This window comes from Anguilla anguilla, chromosome 7, assembly GCF_013347855.1.
Source record: "Anguilla anguilla isolate fAngAng1 chromosome 7, fAngAng1.pri, whole genome shotgun sequence".
Taxonomy (NCBI): Eukaryota; Metazoa; Chordata; class Actinopteri; order Anguilliformes; family Anguillidae; genus Anguilla; species Anguilla anguilla.
The window spans coordinates 33,508,833-33,528,322 of NC_049207.1; the positions used below are offsets into that span (position 1 = coordinate 33,508,833).

At 42.0% G+C, this 19,490-nt stretch overlaps 1 protein-coding gene across 2 annotated transcripts in view; it reads right to left on the minus strand.

Moving 5' to 3' along the window:
• Positions 1-13,475, minus strand: part of LOC118232227 — a 29,283-nt gene extending 15,808 nt beyond the window's left edge. Inside the window, exons 1-4 of one of the 2 annotated variants that reach the window (XM_035427007.1) lie at positions 12,961-13,475; positions 6,497-6,538; positions 4,885-5,100; positions 1,003-2,528 (exon numbers count right to left, since the gene is read on the minus strand). In XM_035427007.1, the coding sequence (XP_035282898.1) occupies positions 4,899-5,100; positions 6,497-6,538; positions 12,961-13,451 (735 nt within the window). In that variant the 5' untranslated portion in view covers positions 13,452-13,475 and the 3' untranslated portion in view covers positions 1,003-2,528; positions 4,885-4,898. Of the gene's footprint in view, positions 1-1,002; positions 2,529-4,884; positions 5,101-6,496; positions 6,539-12,960 lie in introns of those variants that run through there. The other variant, XR_004766232.1, reaches the window with a different exon arrangement.
• Positions 13,476-19,490: the final 6,015 nt, after the last annotated feature.

A 19,490-nucleotide genomic window follows, 5' to 3' on the forward strand; every position in this document is an offset into this window, starting at 1 on the left:
GCACACTGGAGGAGGCGCAGCTGAGGTGTTCCCGACAGGGCTTCGGGCGGATCCTCCAGGCCAAAAACGGGGAGCGGAAGATGACCAGCGAGGGGAAGGAAGCGATCCTCAGCTGGGACGCTGAGGAGCTGCACCTGGCCGGGAAGGCAGGTCAGCTACGGGCGGTGCACGAGAGGTGGTCGCGCCGTGAGCTGGACTTGGCCGGGAAGGCGGGTCAGCTACGGGCGGCGCACGAGCGGTGGCCGCGCCGTTTTGCTTCCTTTCTTGTCCGTTTGGTTGTTAGTTCGTTGTTTTGGCCTGGTTGGTTTGCCCGGAGCCCATGAGGGGGTAAGCCTGTAGCAGCCTGCCAGCAGAGCCGACTAGCGGCCACCACAGCTACGAGGGTTCCAGGTCCCCAGTGCCGCACTGAAGCAAGCCCACCAGCCCAGCCACCCCACCACAGCCCCTGGAACAGCCCAAGCCCGGTGACGCACCCACCAGCCAGCAGAGCAGCCCAGGACTTCCCGTGCTCCGGGAGGGAGGAGGAAGAAGGGCGGAGGGGGAGGGTCACAGCATGTACTGGACTGTTCCGGGGCCACCCACCCTGACTCTTTGGAGTTTTTTTTATTTTTATTTTTGTTTTTGGCTTTGTTGGGGGGGGGGGGGGGGGGGGGGGGTAGGCTTCGGCCAGGGATTCTCCCTGGCCTCAGTTTGGTGTTGGGGGTATGTGGTGTGGGGATGGCTGGTTTAAGCAGCCACACCTGCCCTGGGTCAAGCTAATTAGACCTGGCCAATTGGATAATTGGTTAAGAATTAGATAATTGGCCAGGCTAATTGGACCCAGGAACAGGAGTGGCTGCACTTGTGCGTAGTGAGGTAATCACTGCGCACAGGTTAAATCTGCCATCCCCACCCACACACGAGAAGCTTCGGTCATGACTGTGTTACATCTGCTCACTTTGGCTGTAAGATCTTGCCAAACCCTCGTAAATAAATGTGGACTATTTGAACATCTTCTCCCTGTGTCTCTGTGCCGGAGGGGCCCTAGGAAAGCCACTTCGGTGGCTTGTGGCAGGCGTGTTTGCCACATCCCCTTTAGATACTTCCGGACTTCATCAGCAACACCACCTTTGACATTGGAGTTTCCAGGTCCATAACTGAAGAAACCCTCATCTGACCGTGTAGAATTCACACTGCTGTCGACTCAGCATCATCACCTGGATCCAGGCAGGTTGCCTCTGACACCAACATTGCATGCATTTCCTCTCTTTCAGCTTCTGCCAGCCACCACAAACGGAACTGTGGCATAGTTGCTGCTGCAATTTTTTCATCCTGACTGTTAAACAACTGTGCAAAGGGTGTGTCTATTGCTGCCAGGATGGTGCCAATGACATCAGAGAAAAAGCGTGTTGCAGCTCTCTTCATGCATAGCTTCTTCTTCAGAGTAAGTAGTGTGGGTATCAGCAGTCCAAAGAAGCATTTCTTTTCTCCTTGCAGAAGGTCAAGAGCGAAGGTGAGTGGCTTCAAGACCTCAGCATATTCTTTCAAGAAGGCAATCTCATGGGAAAGCATCCTGGCAATCTCCAGGCAGTCACAAACTTCCCCCAGTTGTGCCTCACTGAAAGACACAACTTTTTGCACTGCATTATATTCTGAGTTCCAGCGAGTAACACATGGAACAATGAGTTTCATTGTGTCTTCCACAGCTTCAGCAGTCAATGGTGATCAGTCGACCTTGTTCCATAAGGCTGAGCATTTGGCCATTGCATTGTAGTACACTTTGCGCATTGGCCCCTGTGTCAAAGCTTTCACAAGATCCTTGGAGGCTATCAGATTCATTGTGTGTGATGCACATCTCTGGTGGGGTGGTAGAAAGAGATGCAGGTCTTCATCTGTCTCTTCAGCAAGAATAGCATCCACATCCTGGAATTCACCTTGGTCATCTGCCTCATCGTGGTCATCACTTGCTGTTGAAAACTCATTTTCCGTGACAGTAGCTTGGACTTTATTTTCGATGTTGTAAGCCACATGAATCTCATGTATCTTAGCAGCAACTATGTCATATGGGTGTCTGCCTTGAATCCTTGCACAGACAAGTGCTGCCGATTTCCGCCTCCAGCTCGTCGCCCTCGATATCAAAGGCAAGTCATCCCAAAAAAGGTCCTATTGGAAGCTGTCCAAATACTAGCTGTTGTGCACACTGAATGCACTTTGCCTAGCTTTGCTTTAAGTTCCTCTTTCATGTGCGTGTATGCCTTATCAAGCCTAGCCATCAGTGTCTTTCGGGTCATTACAGTCTTTCCCCCACTTATGCCCTGAATTAGTTTCCTGAACGCATGCTGTTCCAATAAAGAGAATGACTGGACATCATCCACAATGAAACTGAAGACAAGGGAATTTACTTTGGTTTGGGAAGTATTCACAAATTGTTCAAGCCTTGCTTATTTCACTTGTGGCTCTCCATGAGTCTGCTGATCTGCATTGCTAGGTCCTGAAGCCTCTGTGTCAGCCCTCTGTGTGCTCTTCGTAAAATTCCCAGCATGTTTTCTCTGAAATACATACAAGGAAGGAAAAAATGAAACAAAAATGCAATTTTCACTTGAAAGTTATTTTCATTGTTCATGAAATAATATGTTTTATCCTATTACTTCTAAAATAATTGAAAATGTGTTCAACTTCATATATTAGGCTACTTCTGACTAGTACTACTCTTATTAAAACACATGGCACTTAGATAAGACATTTCATTGGCATCAGTTGGGGTTGGGGGCATTTTAATCATTCAGTAGTTGAGTTGTTCTGACTGACATTCAAACTAATTGATGAGTCAAACCATCAGATAGTATTAATATTGATAATGTTATAGGGCTGTCAACAGTAGTATAAAATTGAGTTCAAACTTATCTAACTTTCTAAAAATTATATGAATGTGAATATATTTGAATATGTAATGCCAGATTTACCGAAATGTATACCATGCTGCACAAGGGGGCGAATTACACTAGCAAAAGTAAGTGAAAATGAGCTTTCTTTGAATAAAAAGAGAAATGCGAGTTATCTACGGTTTGATAAAGGACAAAAAAATCTTTTACATAGGTACAAGAATTGTGTTTCTACTCCTAATATTGAGCATGTTTCTTCCCCCCAGTGTTGCACTGACAGAGAACATTGCCATATGTTTACTCGCTAAGTCAGTGTGGGTGATCTTTACTGTATAAACTCTGGTGTCATCATTTTCTAAAATCAACTTGTCATATGTTCAGTTTAGATAGCCAGCTAGCTAGCTAACTACAGTGGAAATGAGTGATCATAAGCTCCCCTTCAACATTCTATTTCTAGAGGAAAACGACTGAAAATTGCACAGCAGACTACAGCTAGCAACAGGAGTGCTCCGACTCCATACAATCATATTTGGTAACATTATGCATGGCAAGATCCATATTTTCGAGATCCAATATCCATAATTTGCTTGGTATTGTACGTTAGCTAATGAGCTAAGCCATCGCTACCATTATCAACCATACTACTGTGGCAGACGCAAATGAGCTGATGAGCACTAGGGTGAAAATGGTTGAAACAAAAATGTATACCCAAGCTAAACCCATCCCACATTTTTCTGCAACGTTAGCTAGCTCAGACATCCCGCCTCTCCCGGAAGTTCCGGGAGTCTCCCGCATATTGATAGCGGCTCCCTGACACCTGCAAATTATATACAATATCCCAGAAATCAGCATGTGAGAGGGAGATTTTTTTTTTAGTATATGTGCTGCCGAAGCGAGCACACAAGCGAGAGGGAGAGAGAGACAGAGAGAGCGAGTGACAGATGTAGCGAGAGAGTGACAGAGAGAGCATCCTGATTGGTCTCCTTTGTGCTAAGTAGACCTATCAATTTTCTCTGTGGGCGGGCTTTACAGTCAACCTCTCTCTCTCTTTCATTGTCCATCAGTTCAGTTTAGTGTCCTGCACAGACCTGCAGTGCCATGGCTGAGTGTTCCAAAAAAGAAAATAAGATGCACTTCACCCCAGACTACAATAAAATGTACCCCTGCCTAATAGGGGTAAAAAATAATGAGTGTTGCTCGCTGCACTGTTTGCAACAGCGACTTTTCTATTGCCCATGGTGGGTTAAATGATTGTAAAAGACATGTTGAGGTGAGTTTAACAGGTGTCGTTTTTCATTAGCATAGCCAACGTTATTTAAACTAACTAGCTGCTAAGGAGCTACTCTATTGGTTCAGTCATGTTACTGCCATCTGAGAAATATTTCAAAAGTAAGATCAATTTTATCGTTTGAGGATACTGAGAGAATTATACATGTTTTTATTTCATCCCGCCTAGATTACTGCAATGCTTTATTTTCATGTTTAAATCAAAAGACCTTGGCTCGCCTTCAGACCGTACAGAATTCTGCAGCTAGGCTTTTAACGAGGACGAAATGTTCTTTTGTCTTCTTAATTTTTACTATAAGTATATATTTTAATGTCACATTTTCTGCATATACCCAACTTAGTTTACAGATTAGACAAAATCACTAAATAAAGTATTGCATAAGACAATATAATAAGGATACACCTTATGCTTTTATTTCTTTTAGGGACCACAACATATTAGGGAGGCTAATTGAGACTTCCAGCAAAATGCTCAAATCTGTCCAGCAAGCCACATCACAATACCAGGAAAGTTTGCAAAAGAAATAGAAAACCTATTTGAATTAGCATTTAGCTATTAGCATTGAGACTGCCAACAATTTATATATATATATATATATATATATATATTTGTTTATGGGGTTGCGAGGGTGGTGGTGCTACCTCCTTGAAATGAGTTTTTGCAGTGGGATGTCTGGATAGCTAACATTACCTGGTTGATGTTAGCTATGCTAGGCTAACTGAGAAGGAAACTTACCTCTAAGTGTTTCTTCAGATTTGAAGTTGAGGTCTTTGTTTGCGGATGACTTCAATTTTATTTTTGGCTTGCACAAATTGCACTGGACATAGATGTTCTTGTGTTGCACATTTTTGAAGTTGAAGTGATGGCGATATTGCCGGGAATGGAAGGCTGTTTTGGAGGGACTGCTGCTGCTTGAACCTTCCATCTTGACTCAACACCGTTCTTTTTCCCCTGCCACAAAGTGGAGCACTTGTCTAAGAAACACTGTATGTCAAACGCGCTTTTCATGAGTTAATAGCATTGGTTATCATGAAAAAATGTTTCCTAATTGTAATTTAGTGCAAAGCCCCTAGTGGTCGGCGTGCTGAGATTACTGAACTCAGACATTCAGTGCTACTGCAACCAAAGTATGAGTTAAAAACAGAAACACGTTGTTTTAGTTTCATAAGTAGGCGATACATGACAGTTATGCCGAATACGGAGTTTTGCAGCGCCACTGTCAGAAGGTAGCCTGACAGCTGTGCCGGATTCACTGGGGGATTGATAATTGGTGTCTGGGTGCACATGCAGATCAGGGCGTAAGCGGATTCGCCGGTCGCAGGAGTTGGGGGCGTGGCGCAGCTGGAGTGAATGTTGGGTTCGCCAGGTGTGAATGTTAGGTTCCTCAGATGTGGATTTTTTTTAGCTTTAAGTTAGTTTGGTTTTGTTGAGGTTTGGTTTTCTTTTCTTTTGTTATTGTTATTTCTGTTTACTTTTTTGTTTGAGCTGTCTCCCGTCCTGGTGGTGGCTGGCTGGCGGTCCCGGACGCTGCACTGGAGACACGAGGAGCGAGCTGCGTCTGGACCGAGTTGGAAAACATGGTGGGATTCTGGGAGGAGCAGCACTGTGCAGAGCCGTTCTGGTCCTGTGGCAAGGACACTGCGCTACTTCGGTGAGGACCAACGCCCCGAGGGGAGACTCTAGACAAGCCCTGACGCGGGCGGACGAACAGCAAGCCTCCCACTCTGTGAGTCTGCAAAGCGCAGACCAGGACCAGGACCGGAGCCGGTGCCGACTCGCTCTCCAGCTGCAGGGCGCAGCAGGGACTCTGCGTGGCGAACAGTGGGACAGCACGTGGACTGACGTGGACAGTGGGAGACAGTGGATCTTTGGGGTTTGGATTTTTTCCTTTCTCTTTTTTTCTTTTCTTTTTTTTTAGATGGAGTGGCCCAGTATCGAGGCATAGGCCGACTTCATCCTATCTTTAATTTTGATTATTGTGTTGTCTGTGGTGTGTATGTGGGAGTGCGAGGTGTGAGTGTGCGTGAGACCCCGCCTGTGTTAGTGACTCCCCCTGTGAGACGGCAGGGTGAGGTCTCCCCCCTCCGGAGGCAGGGCTGAGGCGCAGGGGAGCCAGAGTGGGTACACTGTTTTTATGCTGAGTGTGGGCATGTGTGAGGGGAACCCCAGCGGCTTAGAAGTGTGTGGTGTGTGAGGGGTGTGTTGCTCTTACCTGCGTCGGTGCTCCGTGGAAGGGAAGAGGAGGGCCAGAGTGGGAGAGTGATAAAGGAAGCCGGGGGGAAGTAGGGTTGGTGCGAGATTGTGGGGTGCTCTGTTTTTATGAATTAACAAACAAATAAAAATTTACCTTTTACCTGCCTTGTCCTGATCTCTGGTGGTGGGTGGGTTCCTGGACAGGAAAAAAAACATTGTTAGGTGGCGGGAGGCAGCTGGGGCTACTCCTGACCCCCAACACCACCATTGTCGCTCTGGATGTTCATTTAACACACACCTCCTCCCTACAGTCTCATCTACACCCCCCACCCATGACATAATGGACAATATTGTCTATCTTGGCATTCATAAAAATATTTTCACCACTAAAAATCGTATTCCGTCATAGCAACAAGATAACTCCGAAGATAGCCTTAAGATATACCAATACAGCAGTGAAAACGCTGCTCACTGAATAACGAAATAAACGAGAAAAAGTTTTAAAAAATGATACCATGTCATTCTACAGTCAGTATCTGGGACTAAATATTGAATAAATATACAACCTTGTCGTTGGTTTTACACGTAGAGATGTCCCTTTTGAGACCGAGTGGTCATATATTGTCTTGGACAATCCGTTTGTGAAATGTACATGCATTTGTGATGCCTAGGTACCAAATAGCTGTGCATAATACCACACGTGTTGTTTACGGCGTTGTCGCCCTTTTTAGTACAGTCTGGCTTGACTGACAATTCATTTATTCAGTAGGTGAGAGTATAAGCTTTCTAACGATGTATAACATGTCTAATTTTGCTTTTGGAATAGCATTTTTTAGGTCAGCATAACCAAAAACTTTCTTATCGCATTCACTTACCCATTCACTCTGTGGTAGCAGTAAAACATGCTGCACCTAATGAAACGTGGTCAATGATTTTACTTAATTTCTTGGAAAATGCAATTATTTTTGAGGACTTCTGGGCAGGCTTGTAGCCAGAAATATGATTGTGGATGGGTACAGATGACAGAAGTCAGATGGGCACAGTCCGTATGTGTATAGTGATACAACAGCAGCAGCATAATCATATAACATAGGCTATGCATACACCAGCTGGAATTTCTGCATGCACTCTGAATGTTCAGAGGCTGATGAAAATAATCCACAGTGGAATATATTTTAAAATATTGTGCCATATTGCACTAGTGTTATGCAGCAGACTTGCTTTCCAAAGCCATCAGAGAGAGAATAATCACAAACATTCAACGATTAGAGGGAATAATAGTCTAACATAGTAACGCAAATAACATTTTATTTATTTTTTATTAGTAACAGTAATATTATTACTCAAATTAGATAGTAGTGCCGCTACACTTGTTACCACAAAAAGTACAGTAAAACGCTACTTTGCAATGCGTACTTCCAACTCTGATAGCTACACAGGAACCAACAGACACGCAATAGGCTAGCCTAAGATCCATGACCCTACAGACACACAGCAGACACTGCAACAGCAGCATCAAATCCAATTTCAGAGTTTCAAACAAAAACTAAGCAAAATAAATATACAATGAAATAGACAACACTACAGTCTGCAACTGTAAATTAGCCTACTTTTGATGATTAACCTACATCATGAGACGACGAGGCTTGGTGTTGAACACTGAAATAATGTCATTATAGTCCAGTAATTCAGTCAGTTCTCTCTCAAAGGAGAGCAGGGACAGAGAGTTCAGTCTGTGTGTCGCCATTGATGCCCTGATGCCAGTTTTCATCCGATTGACAGTAGAAAACAGTCTTTCTACCGTACAACTTGTCATGGATAGGGTGAGGAGGGCCTGTAGCAGACGATTCATTTGCAGAAATATGTCACTGGGGCAAGCATCGAGTACTTCAACGAGTGATGGAAAGGTCCTACCCTCTGTGACCTTTCTCTTCAGTTGCTGGGTAAACACTGCATGTTCTGCATCACCCACATTAATTGAAAAGTGGGTGCTGGCGGGCTGTATTGGTGCCTTGTCACCAAAGGTGTTTGAACGAGGCAAGCAGGCAGCAGCAGCTCTCATACAATCATATGTGTCCTCCTTAAAACAAGTGTTTAATTCCATGATCTGCCTGCCCAGTACATCATTCCATATTTGCTTTAGGTCTAAGTTGTCCTTTACCGGTGATGATTTGCCCACGGTAGATTCCACGAGTATCACCGCCTGCCAAACTAGCTGGCAATGTCCTCTTTCGAGAACCAGTGATGTCCCAGAACTGTATGTCATGTTTCTCCATCAGATTATCAGTCAGTGTTATTACATTATCAAAGTCGTGTTCTGTATCATTCCTAAATGTATTGTAATTGTCCTTCAGCCCCTCGATCAAATCAATACAGTCTGTAACTGATAGGGTCAAAGACTGCAAGCCCTTCGTGGCATAGTCACTCATTTCAAATAACCTGTTGAATGTGACAAGTAGAAACAAAAAAATTTTCGTTTGCATCTGCTGCAGTAGAGAGTCGGCTTCAAGTTTTGTTTGGCCGGAGCTTTCCGAGAATTCAGCGAGCGTCTCCAAAATTGGGCGTAAAAGCATCAACACTTTATTTACTACATTTGAGGACGAGCTCCATTGGACATTACAGGATTTTTCTAATTCTAAAAGTTGTTTCCCTGGTCGCAGCTGTTTTTGAATTTCAATAAATCTTGCATGCCTGTGTGACCCTGTCATGAAAGTATGCTGGCTGTTAATGACATTGAAAAAGGTTGAAATGACAGGGGACACCTTGGATGCAGTGCATAGGACGAGGTTAAGTCAATGTGAGCTGCAATGGGCATATATGGCATGGGGAAACGTTTTCTTTAAAATCGTCTGTACCCCTTCTTTGTTGCCGGACATCACCGATGCCCCATCAAACCCAAAACCAACACACAATGGGGGGTCCAGCTGCAATGGCTCCAGTACTTGTAGAATCTTTTATGATATAGCATTTGCGTTCATGTCCTTAGTCGCCACAAAACCCAGTTCCCTTTCCTTCAATGCACCCTTGTGTAAGTATCTGATACAGACTGCCACTAGGTCTCGTTTTGAAAAGTCTTTGCTAGAGCCCGACTGATATATCGGTTTGGCCGATATATCGGCCATTATTTGACATTTTTGATGACATCGGGATCGGCAGTTATGCAGCTGATGTGTCCCGATTTTTAAATAAGTATAATAAACAAAAAAAAAAACATTGATTATTTATCTGTACTTGTCTGTTCAAACGTTGTAATTGCTATTTACTAGAATTATCCAGTAGAGGGAGCTCTAATACAAGTGTGATCTGCAGCAGCTGACGCGCTACTTCTGTAATAAGACGTTTGTCACTCGTGCCTCATCCAATATTCTCCACTGCAAGACTTGTCTGCACAGATTCGATTGCCGCAATGAAGGTATGTATATTTAGTGAAAGTTTTTAATTAAATGCGTTTATACGACCACTATGTTTATCAATCCTCATTACCAAGCGAGCAAGCTAGCTAACATATTTGGTTCACTTTAGCAAGCTAGCTGGCTAGCAAGCCTTTATGAAGTGGCAGTGAGCACGTAAGCAACGTAGGATCTACATTTCTAGAGGACATCACTGTATTCTCAAATAAATAACCAGACAAAATAAAATGGTGATTGAATGCATCACACATTTGTTTTTTATCTGAGATAATGATATTAGCTACTATGTGATGCTGTGTCAATAGCCAACGCGTTATTGCAAGCGAGTGTGTCATCTAGTCACGCGTCATCGTTGCAAGCTAACCAGACTGTAAAAACACAGATAAAACACTTCTAACGTGGATCATTTTAAGCCATGTCATCTAGCTTTGTCGTGATAACATGAGAGAAGGATTGCTGTTGGAGAAGTGAATCAACCAACACTTAGCGTGGGTAAACTGCACGAAAGCGCATTGTAGTTTTTTTCACCACCGAATTCTTATGGACAAGCCTCACGTTACATATTTCATCCAGTCAATTTAGTTTCATCTAATGTTACACTCGATTCACTCATTAGCTCCGCTAGATAAAGTCTTACTCTTTGAGATCATGTAGTAGGAATAAAATATGAAAATATAATTCATTTAACTTACTGAGAATAAATAATAAGAAATAATGAGGCTATGTCAACAACTAATGCGTTATTGCAAGTGAGTGTGTCATCTAGTCACGCGTCAGAGCACATTGTAGTTTTTTTCACCACCGAATTCTTATGGACAGGGAAGCTCACTAGATAAAGTCTTACTCTTTGAGATCATGTAGTAGGAAGAAAATAAGAAAATATAATTCATTTACTGAGAATAGATACTAAGAAATAATAATAAAAAATTAATAACAACAACAATAATATTCATAAAAATACATGTTTGAAACTGGAGAACTGATTTAAATGCTCTCAAATATAGAAACTTTGATAAAATATAAGTTTTTCAAATTGATTTGAAAATGTTGTACTTTTTGACAAAATATCGGTCAAAACATAGGTAATCGGTGGGCTAGGACTCTCCAAAATCGGGATTGGCATCGGACCCAAAAATCTGGCATCGGTCAGGCTCTAGTCTTTGCACTCTTCGGCTAAAATGGCATAATATGGGTTTGGCTCGTCATGCAAATCTGCCTTTATTTTGCGGATAAGTAGCGATGCAGCAATTTCTATTATTTCAATTCGAATGTCAGGACTCGTAAGTTTATCGTTTTTAGGCAACTGGTCCAGTCATTTTTTTATTTCTGGGTCATAGTTAGAGACTAGTTGAAATAATTCTAAAAAGTTCCTTCTGTTCAATGACTACATTTTCCAGATACCCGCGTAACGGTAGGTCTTGTTTTGCACAGAATAAAACCAGGTCTATTACTACTTTAAAGTGCTCTTTATTCCTTTCGAAACAAGACTTGTTCAGTTAGTTTAGAATATTCCCCGGTCCAGCGGGCTGGTGGCTTTGCATGTAGCCTTCCTTTCTGCTCCACGCTGCAGCATGTGCCCTGTTATGCTGTTTAACACAACATTGGGCGCAGGAAGAATACTTATTGGTCTACTATTAGGCCCACTGTAAGGGAACTTATTATCCTTAAGCAAAGGAATGATTTTTCCCTCCTTCCACAGTTTAGGATACACCCCACATAGCAGACATCTATTCAATATGTAACTTAAGGGACCCGAAATGTAATCAGCAGCGATATTTAGCACTTTGCTGTCAAGATTGTCTGTGCCTGCACTGCCATATTCAGGAAGAGTTTTCAGCAACATCTATAACCTCAACACAGTTGAATTGAAACATACAATCTTTACCATCCATTATTTCATTACTTATCAATTCACAAGGGTTAGAATCAGTACCGTCTAGGCTCTGCCTCAGATTGTTCACCTTATTGATAAAGAAGTTATTAAAATAGTTAGCGATATCTTGGGGCTTAGTTAAAAACATGCCATCTACTTCAACAAAAGAGGCGCATGCATTTTTCTTCCTTCCCATGATTTCATTCAAGGTATTCCAAAGTTATTTACCATCATGTTTAATACTGTCAATTCTTTGCCTATAATATTATTTCTTCTTCCTTTTGTTCGATTTAGTCACTTGGTTTCTCAGTTTACAGTATTTTAATCTGTCCTCCAATAAACCTGATTTTACTGCCACCAATTTAGCTTCATCCCTCTGTTTCATTAAATTCTTTAGAGGCAAATCAATCCATTGGGCTCTTTTAGTTTTAGCTGTGAACTTTTTCATAGGTGCATGTCTATTAACAATTTCCATAAATATATTCATGAAACAGTTAATGAAACCTCTGGGTCATCAGCACTGTACACACCATTCCAATCAACATTTCTAACATCCTCCACAAAGTGATCATTAGCAAATCTTTTGTATGACCGTCTATATACAACTTTGGCTCTTGCTTTAGGAATTTTAGCCTTTCTACTGAGAGAAACAATATTGTGGTCACTAAAACCTACTGGTACAGAGACTGCATTTGAGCATAGCTCAGGGACATTAGTATAAATATGATCAATACATGTAGAGGAAGTATGGCCTACTTGATTGGTGAAAACTCTTGTTGGCAAGGAAACAATTTGTGATAAATTACAAGCACTAATAGATGATAAGATTTTTTCTTCCTTGGGCAGTTACTGGCTAACCAGTCTATATTCATATCTCCAAGCAAATATATTTCACTATTCACATCAGAGACTCTGGTGGGGTATTGGTTTCAGGTGGGGTAGATGTACCTGAACCCACAATGCTTCAAAGCCTGAAATCAGAACGCAGTTTGACAGAAAGATGGCTTTGTACAAAAATAGCTACCCCCCCACCATGTACATTTCTGTCCCCCCTAAAAAGGGAGAAACCATTAACCAATAACTCAGAGTTCTGAATAGATTAATCTAAATGAGTCTCAGATGCCGCCAGTATATGAATGGAATTAGCACCAGATTATTCAAGTCGTGTATCTTGTTCCGTATGCTACATATATTCACATGTGCAATTACCAAGCCTTTGTTTGAGAGCTTTAAAGGGCTTAATGTCATTATTTGAGATAAGAGCTGCCTTGGTCATAAAATCAGACAAGCATAATTCAGGAACTTTGTCTGGGTTTGATGATCAGTTTGTCATACCTCAGCACTGGAGAATCATCCCTCTCCCAGGCAGCACGCAGCTCAGGCATGAACTCCTTCCTTTTCTTCTTGATTAAGTCAGGGTAGTCTTCATTGATGTAAATCCGTGTTCCTTTAAGTTTCTTCGCATGTGATTGTATCATCTGCTTGTCCTTGTAGCGCAGGAGTTTTACTACGATCTGTCTCGGCCTACTGTCATCAAACTTCCCAACTCTATGGGCCCGTTCTATTTCAATATACTTCACATTCAGTCCCAATTTCTTTCCTAGTATTTCTTGTACTTTCATTTCTGACATTTCCCAGTTTTCACATTTTTCCTCAAGGACACCGTCAATGATGATATTGCTCCTCCATGATTGATTTTCCAAATAGTCCATCTTTTTATCAATCCCTTCAAGAATCTCGACAGATTTAGCCAGGTCTTCCTCCAGTTGTTTCAGTTTTTTCCCCATTCTCATGTAGCGCTTTGTCCTGACTCTCCAATTTACCATGCGCAAACTCTAGACTAGTCTTGAGTTCCTGTCCACTCTCTTAACGTTACAGTTTGTTTCCTGCTGCTTTGTTCATTTCATTTGAAACTCTCTGTCGTAAAAAATGCATTTTCAAGAAAAATAACACAAACCATTAGCGAACACATAGTAATCAATTTTTGTTGTTAATGTTATCTATAGAACATTGGCTATCACCCCCAAATGTATGCACACCTTTACTGGTAGCTTAACGTTAGCTATTTGAAATGTAATGTTAATGATAAAAGCCTGGGAGTGTGTGCTATGCAATGGCCGTTCTGTAACCTATTCAGAATTGCTTGCCAGAGTGTACTGTAGATAGGGTGACCAGACATCCCCGTTTTCGGGGACAGCCCCCGTTTTTGGTGCCCTATTTTCTTTTCTCCCGGGGAATTAACTGAACAATTAATGCTACTCATTGGCCAGATTGTTTTCACACCTGACTCCCAGGTAAAGGGAGGCTGTGGAAAAGCATCACAGCCCTCGAGGACCGTGATTTGAAGTCTAGCTAGCTATATTTGCTGCTAGCTAAGTGTTGCTGCCGACAATACAATACACAACGTTCTGACTTAACTTACTGGGCTCTTCCACTTCACAAGTGGTCGCATCTTCCTCCTCCTCATGCTATCTTTTTCTCACTAAAAATCTAATTCAATTTCGCCAGTTTTTAGCTACATAGATAACGTCAGTGTAACGTTACAGTGGAATGCACACGCGGTATGAATGACAGAAAGATGAGGCTGGGGGCTGCTGGCATTTGCGAAACACAATGCCAATCAAAATGAAGCTTTCTGATTGGATGGGCAGGACTGCCAACTGGGTGGGCGTTGCCCATCTATGCCCACCTGTGGCTACATGGGTGCTTCTGGGCATAGCTAAGCCATATGTTTGCTGATAGACCTAGCTGACACCGTTTTCTGGAGCAAAACAGAAGCGAATAGAACAGTATCATTGATTTACTGTCTCTGTCTCCATCTACTGAACATAGATAAGATTTCATCATTGCTATGTAAGTATTACTGCTTAAAATACTTCTGTTATATATGTTATTTTTTAATTTGAGTATCTTTAAATAGGTTAGTAGTATTATATAATGTGGATATTTCACACTGTAATGTAAGCATTAGTAGTGTAATAGTTTTTGTGAAGCATGCAACAGTGATGACGTGAGAGTTGGAACATTGGCAAAACGTGGTGGACGGTTGAAAATATTTTTCATGTCATCCCATCCCCATACAAGAAAACATACGAGAGTACAGAGTATAGAAATACATATAATAGTTAATTATTACACATTTAGGTACTGTACCGCATTGTGTGACAATATTTTTGCATTATTTTTAATCTGATAGCAATGTTCCATCTTAAACCTTCATAAGGGGCTCATTTATATGCTTTATAATGGATAAAATAGAATTTTATTCATTTTTGGAGAGATTTTGGGTATGTTTCTGGACCACTACATATTTTAGACCACTGTACTGACAGAAAGCTTGTAATTCCCACTTGAATATGATGCAACAGTTTCTTGAGTCAAAACAGTTGATTTGTAGTGAAAAACATGAATATGTTGTGATTTACAGCAATGCATAATTTAGACATTTTGGATAGATTTGAAGACGCTGGGTACACTGCTTAGTTTTTGCTTCATAAATCTATGGTAGTTCTACATATCCACCCTTAGATTTTATGAACTTGTGGTCAAGAAGTTTTTGATCCAGCACATGTATAGTTTAACCTGCTGTATATATGCGATCTCTCAGTATTTCATTGCAAACTAAAAAACTTTTGTCTAGACAATTGCATTTGTGGCACTTTATTTCTTCCAAAATTGAATTCACTGCATCCCGCCTCCAAATCAGAAAGTACATTAGGAAATATATAAATTAAATGTTACAACTTACCCATAGAAGGTGCAAGTTATAACAGCTCCGGAGAACACTGTAGCAGCGTCAGAAAATAGTGGAAAATGAGCTAGAAATAACTTTGTTTTAATACATTGAATGATTGGTAAATCCAGCATTTCATATTCTACTAACATCTTTTTTCTTTTATATTTGTCATGTAGAAATGGCCAATATTTTGTCTAAGTGCATATGACACCTACCGTTAATTAGTATGTGATGAATGTTTCCGAACATATGGAAAAGAACTCCCTGTAGCCTATAGTAGCCAATATAGGAGAGCTATTGTGGTTACATTTATTATATTCAGGGACTTAGTTAGTGTGGTTGCCTTAGACAATCACACTACTATTATCGCACATATTTACTTACTTATTAGTGTGGTTGCCTTAGGCAATCACACTACTATTATCTCACATATTATTATTAGTGTGGTTGCCTTAGGCAAACACACTATTATTATTAGTGTGGTTGCCTTAGGCAAGCACACTACTATTATTGCACATATTATTATTATTATTATTAGTGTGGTTGCTTTAAGGCAACCACACTACTATTATCGCACATATTATTAGTGTGGTTGCTTTAAGGCAACCACACTACTATTATCGCACATATTATTATTATTCTTTCCACCCATTTTTTGGACCGCTACTCCTCCCAGAGTTTTCACACCACATACACGTGCCATATGTCAAAATGACCGGCTTCTTTGGGAATCGTGTGCTATTACTTTGTGGAAAGTTTCGCTGCACGGTTTTTGAGAAATATTAATTTTTATGCCCAATTTATCCCCATAGAGATGAATGGAGAAGGTGACGTCATTCATATGCGAACGGTGATTGTTACAGCATTGGTCGGCTTTGCACACGTGATGCGGTCAGCTCTACGGTCTCAGCAGCCAGGATAGGAAATAGCTGATTGCGGAAGTGAAAGAACGATATTCAAAATGAAAAATTACAAATGAAAACGCTGTCAGCTAGGTATATCAACAAACATATGGCTTAGGCATAACCAGAAGTCCTCAATAATAATAGTATTTCACGAGACATTACGCTAATTCGTTGACGACGTTTCGTCACATACAGCGTCTTAGAATGCTAGTGCTAACAAACAGTGAATGGCTTTAATGCGATAATGAGAGCACTTTCGGTTGACCTAAAAAAACGATATTAAAAAACCAACAATATACGTGCTGTTATACCTGGTTAGAAAGCTTATGCTCTCAGCTACTGAATAAACGAATTTTCAAACAAGCCAGACTTTGCGTATTTGCATGCTAGTGCTAACAAAGAGCGAATACGTTCTATGACATGATGACATAGCTTTCGGTTGACCTAAAAAAACGATATTAAAAAAACAAAAATAGACGTGCTGTTATACCTGGTTAGAAAGCTTATGCTCTCAGCTACTGAATAAACGAATTTTCAAACAAGCCAGACTTTGCGTATTTGCATGCTAGTGCTAACAAAGAGCGAATACGTTCTATGACATGATGACATAGCTTTCGGTTGACCTAAAAAAACGATATTAAAAAACCAAAAATAGACGTGCTGTTATACCTGGTTAGAAAGCTTATGCTCTCAGCTACTGAATAAACGAATTTTCAAACAAGCCAGACTGTACCGAAAACTGGAACAACGCCGTCAACAGCACGTGTGCAGCAGCTTCAGGTCCGGTCTAACTCCAGAAATTTGGGTCGGCTAACACGTAGTAGGCTATCCTGTGTCTATGAGTTCGTATCTAAGGTAACAGATTAAACTCTGAATTGCAGCACAGTTAAATGTTTTATTTGAATTGTAAAAATGAGCTGAACTTAACGTAAAACCATAAATCAATCACATTAATCTCCCTAGCCCTGTCTTGCTTTTTAAAATGGAGCGGTTGTGCAGTGCAGATATAACGTTTTTCCAAGACCCTCTGAAGTGGCCAGCTAGCTTTATGATTCGCCGTCACTCGTCACAGCATACCGTGAGTAAATCGCTGATCTCAAGTATTGATGAAGGGTTAATTTAGCTCTGAATATGTGTGTTGCAAATGAACTCGTTGCCGTGATGTTATAGCATGTATAGCATACTCTGTCTCTGCTTATACTACAGAAACTGTTCACTCCGTTGAGCACAAAGTTGACTGCGTTGGCGGCAACCACACTTCACAATTTCTGCAGGAATTGTCTAGTTAGTGTGGTTGCCTTAGGGCAACTACACTATTATTATTGCACATATTCTTTATTATTAGTGTGGTTGCCTTAGGGCAACTACACTATTATTATTGCACATATTATTATTATTTTTCTTTCTTTCCACCCATTTTTTGGACCGCTACTCCTCCCAGAGTTTTCACACCACATACGCGTGCAATATGTCAAATCGAGCGGCTTGATCGGGAATGGTGTGCTATTACTTTTTGGAAAGTTTGGGTGGACGGTTTTTGAAAAATTTGAATTTTTGTGGGCAATTTTTCCCATAGAGAATGAATGGCGGAATGTTCACCTTTGTGATGTCACAATGCTCTGTCTTCTCACCATTGTGATTTCACAATGGTCTGTCTTCTAGCAGCAGTACTCTGGTCTCTCTCTAGATTTGAACATTCTGCCATTCATCTCTATGGGGAAAAATTGCCCACAAATTGTGCAATGCCTCATTGGACATGGTAGAGAGTCCTTTGTCCATTGGTGGAGATCAGCCTCGCCCCCCTTCCTGATTGGCCGATGTTTGATATTTCATAACTTTTGAACCGTTTGTCATAGAGAACTATGGGTCGCGTCATTGGACTCAGTAAAGACCTAGCAACCGCCTAGAACTCCATAGCAACCCCCTAGCAACATCCTAGCAACCGGCTCTAACTCCATAGCAACGACCTAGCAACCCATAACAACCAGCTAGAAAACCCTAGCAACCATCTAGAATTCCATAGCAACCACCTGGAACACCATAGCAAATGCCTAGCAACACCCTAGCAACCGCCTATAACTCCATAGCGACCACGTAGCAACATCCTAGCAACCACTTAGAATACCCTAGCAACCACCTAGCAACACCCTAGCAACCACCTGGAACACCATAGCAACCACCTAGCAACACCCTAGCAACAATCTGGAACACCATAACAACTGCCTAGCAACACCCTAGCAACCACATGGAACACCATAGCAACGACCTAGCAACACCCTAGCAACCACCTAGAACTCCATAGCAACCACCTAGCAACACCCTAGCAACCGCCTAGAACTCCATAGCAACCACCTAGCAACACCATAGCAACCGCCTAGAACTCCATAGCAACCACCTAGCAACACCCTAGCAACCACCTTGAACTCCATAGCAACCACCTAGCAACACCCTAGCAACGGCCTAGAACTCCATAGCAACCACCTAGCAACACCATAGCAACTGCCTAGAACTCCATAGCAACCACCTAGAACTCCATAGCAACCACCTAGCAACACCCTAGCAACGGCCTAGAACTCCATAGCAACCACCTAGCAACACCATAGCAACTGCCTAGAACTCCATAGCAACCACCTAGAACTCCATAGCAACCACCTAGCAACACCATAGCAACCACCTAGCAACACCATAGCAACCACCTAGCAACACCATAGCAACCGCCTAGAACTCCATAGCAACCACCTAGCAACATCCTAGCAAACACCTGGAACCCAATAGCAACCACCTAGCAACATCCTAGCAACCCCCTAGCAACACCCTAGCAACCACCTAGAACGCCATAGCAACCACCTAGCAACACCCTAGCAACCGCCTAGAACTCCACAGCAACCACCTAGCAACACCATAGCAACCGCCTAGAACTCCATAGCAACCACCTAGCAACACCCTAGCACCCACCTAGAACTCCATAGCAACCACTTAGCAACACACTAGCAACCACCTGGAACACCATAACAACTGCCTAGCTACACCCTAGCAACCGCCTAGAATTCCATAGCAACCACCTAGCAACATCCTAGCAAACACTTAGCATACCCTAGCAACCACCTAACAATGCCCTAGCAACCACCTGGAGCTCAATAGCAACCACCTGAAACTCCATAGCAACCACCTAGCACCACCCTAGCGACCGCCTAGAATTCTATGAAACCACTTAGAACTCCATA